Source organism: Chaetura pelagica, unplaced genomic scaffold (genome assembly GCF_000747805.2).
Source record: "Chaetura pelagica isolate M959 unplaced genomic scaffold, ChaPel_1.0 scaffold69, whole genome shotgun sequence".
NCBI lineage: Eukaryota > Metazoa > Chordata > Aves > Apodiformes > Apodidae > Chaetura > Chaetura pelagica.
Window position 1 is genome coordinate 931 of NW_009970724.1, and position 1,415 is coordinate 2,345.

A 1,415-nucleotide genomic window follows, 5' to 3' on the forward strand; every position below is an offset into this window, starting at 1 on the left:
GGGAGTGCGGGGCCGCTGCGGGAAGTGAGTGCGGGGCCCGGGGGTGCGGGGCGCTGCCAGGAGGGGCCTGCAGGTGCCTCTGGCCCAGCAGGCTGCCTGGCTGAGGGCGGTGGTAGATGATGAAGGGAGTGGAACATCTCCCTTATGAGGAAAGGCTGAGGGAGCTGGGTCTCTAGCTTGGAGAAAAGGAGACTGAGGGGTGACCTCATCAATGTTTACAAATATGTAAGGGGTGAGTGTCAGGGAGATGGAGTTAGGCTTTTCTCAGTGATGACCAGTGATAGGACAAGGGGTAATGGGAGCAAATTGGAGCATAGGAGGTTCAAGGGGAATATCCGAAAAAAATTTTTTACTGTGAGAGTGACAGAGCCCTGGAACAGGCTGCCCAGAGAGGCTGTGGAGTCTCCCTCACTGGAGACATTCAAAACCCACCTGGACACATTCCTGTGTGATGTGCTCTGGGTGACCCTGCTCTGGCAGGGGGGTTGGACTAGATGATCTTTCGAGGTCCCTTCCAACCCTCAGGATTCTGTGATTCTATGATTCTATGGTAGATCTGACCAGCTCAGCCTGTCCCTGCGGGCTGGTTTGACCACAGACCTGACTTGCCTTTGCCAATAGACAAACATTACTGGGCCTCTGGGAATAACTAAAAGTGGGCGCGATGCAGAGAAACTTGGGCTTTTGCAGCCTAGGATGATCATCCAGAAGAACTTGTCCTAAAACTGTGATGAGACCTTTTCTTCAGGCTTGCTTTCCAGGCTGTCGGGCAGGTGTTCCTAACATGACTTTATGTGAGCAGAGCAGGAGATTCTAGTGAGGGAAACCTGACAGCTGCTCTTAAATATGCTACATGTGCCTCCCGAGGATAAACTGAGCAGAGAGTGACAGTCCTGAGCTCGCTGTGTAGCCACATTTATTCTTGGAAAAACTCTTTGTTGGCTCTTGTCAGCTAAAACGTGTTATTCCAGCGCTGGCTTGGATGGGTCAGCATTTACAGCTTTCCTAGGTGCTGTTGAATATTCACAATCTCTTCTCTTGTGTCACCCAGGGGAGACTACCTACGGTGCTGCAGATTCTGTTACCCGCTGTGCGCGTTTGTCGTCCTGGCCGCGTGCGTGGTGGCCTGTGTTGGCTTGGTCTGGATGCAGGTGGCTCTCAAGGAGGATCTGGATGCAATAAAGGAGAAGTTCCGAACCAGTAAGTGTAAATGTAGCTACGCTATTGCACCTTTGCTTTGGGCGGTGTGAAGAGCTTCAGTTGCCTACCTGCTTGTTCAGAATCTGAAGGCACTGAGTTAGACAAACTGGCCCTGGACTGAGGAGTCCTCCAAGCAAAAGATACTTGGAGGCTGGGTGAATCTAAGGCAAGTGTTGTAATTTCTTGCCTGCTCTACATGTTCTGAGGAGCAGGAA

General features: G+C 51.7%; 1 protein-coding gene across 1 annotated transcript in view; it reads left to right on the forward strand.

Annotated features, from left to right (window-relative positions):
- Window positions 1–1,058: 1,058 nt before the first annotated feature.
- EFCAB14 (EF-hand calcium binding domain 14) overlaps window positions 1,059–1,415 on the forward strand; it is a 12,392-nt gene continuing 12,035 nt past the window's right edge. The window contains 1 exon segment of the mRNA XM_010006538.1: window positions 1,059–1,370. Coding sequence (XP_010004840.1) covers window positions 1,146–1,370 — 225 coding nt within the window. The 5' untranslated portion in view covers window positions 1,059–1,145.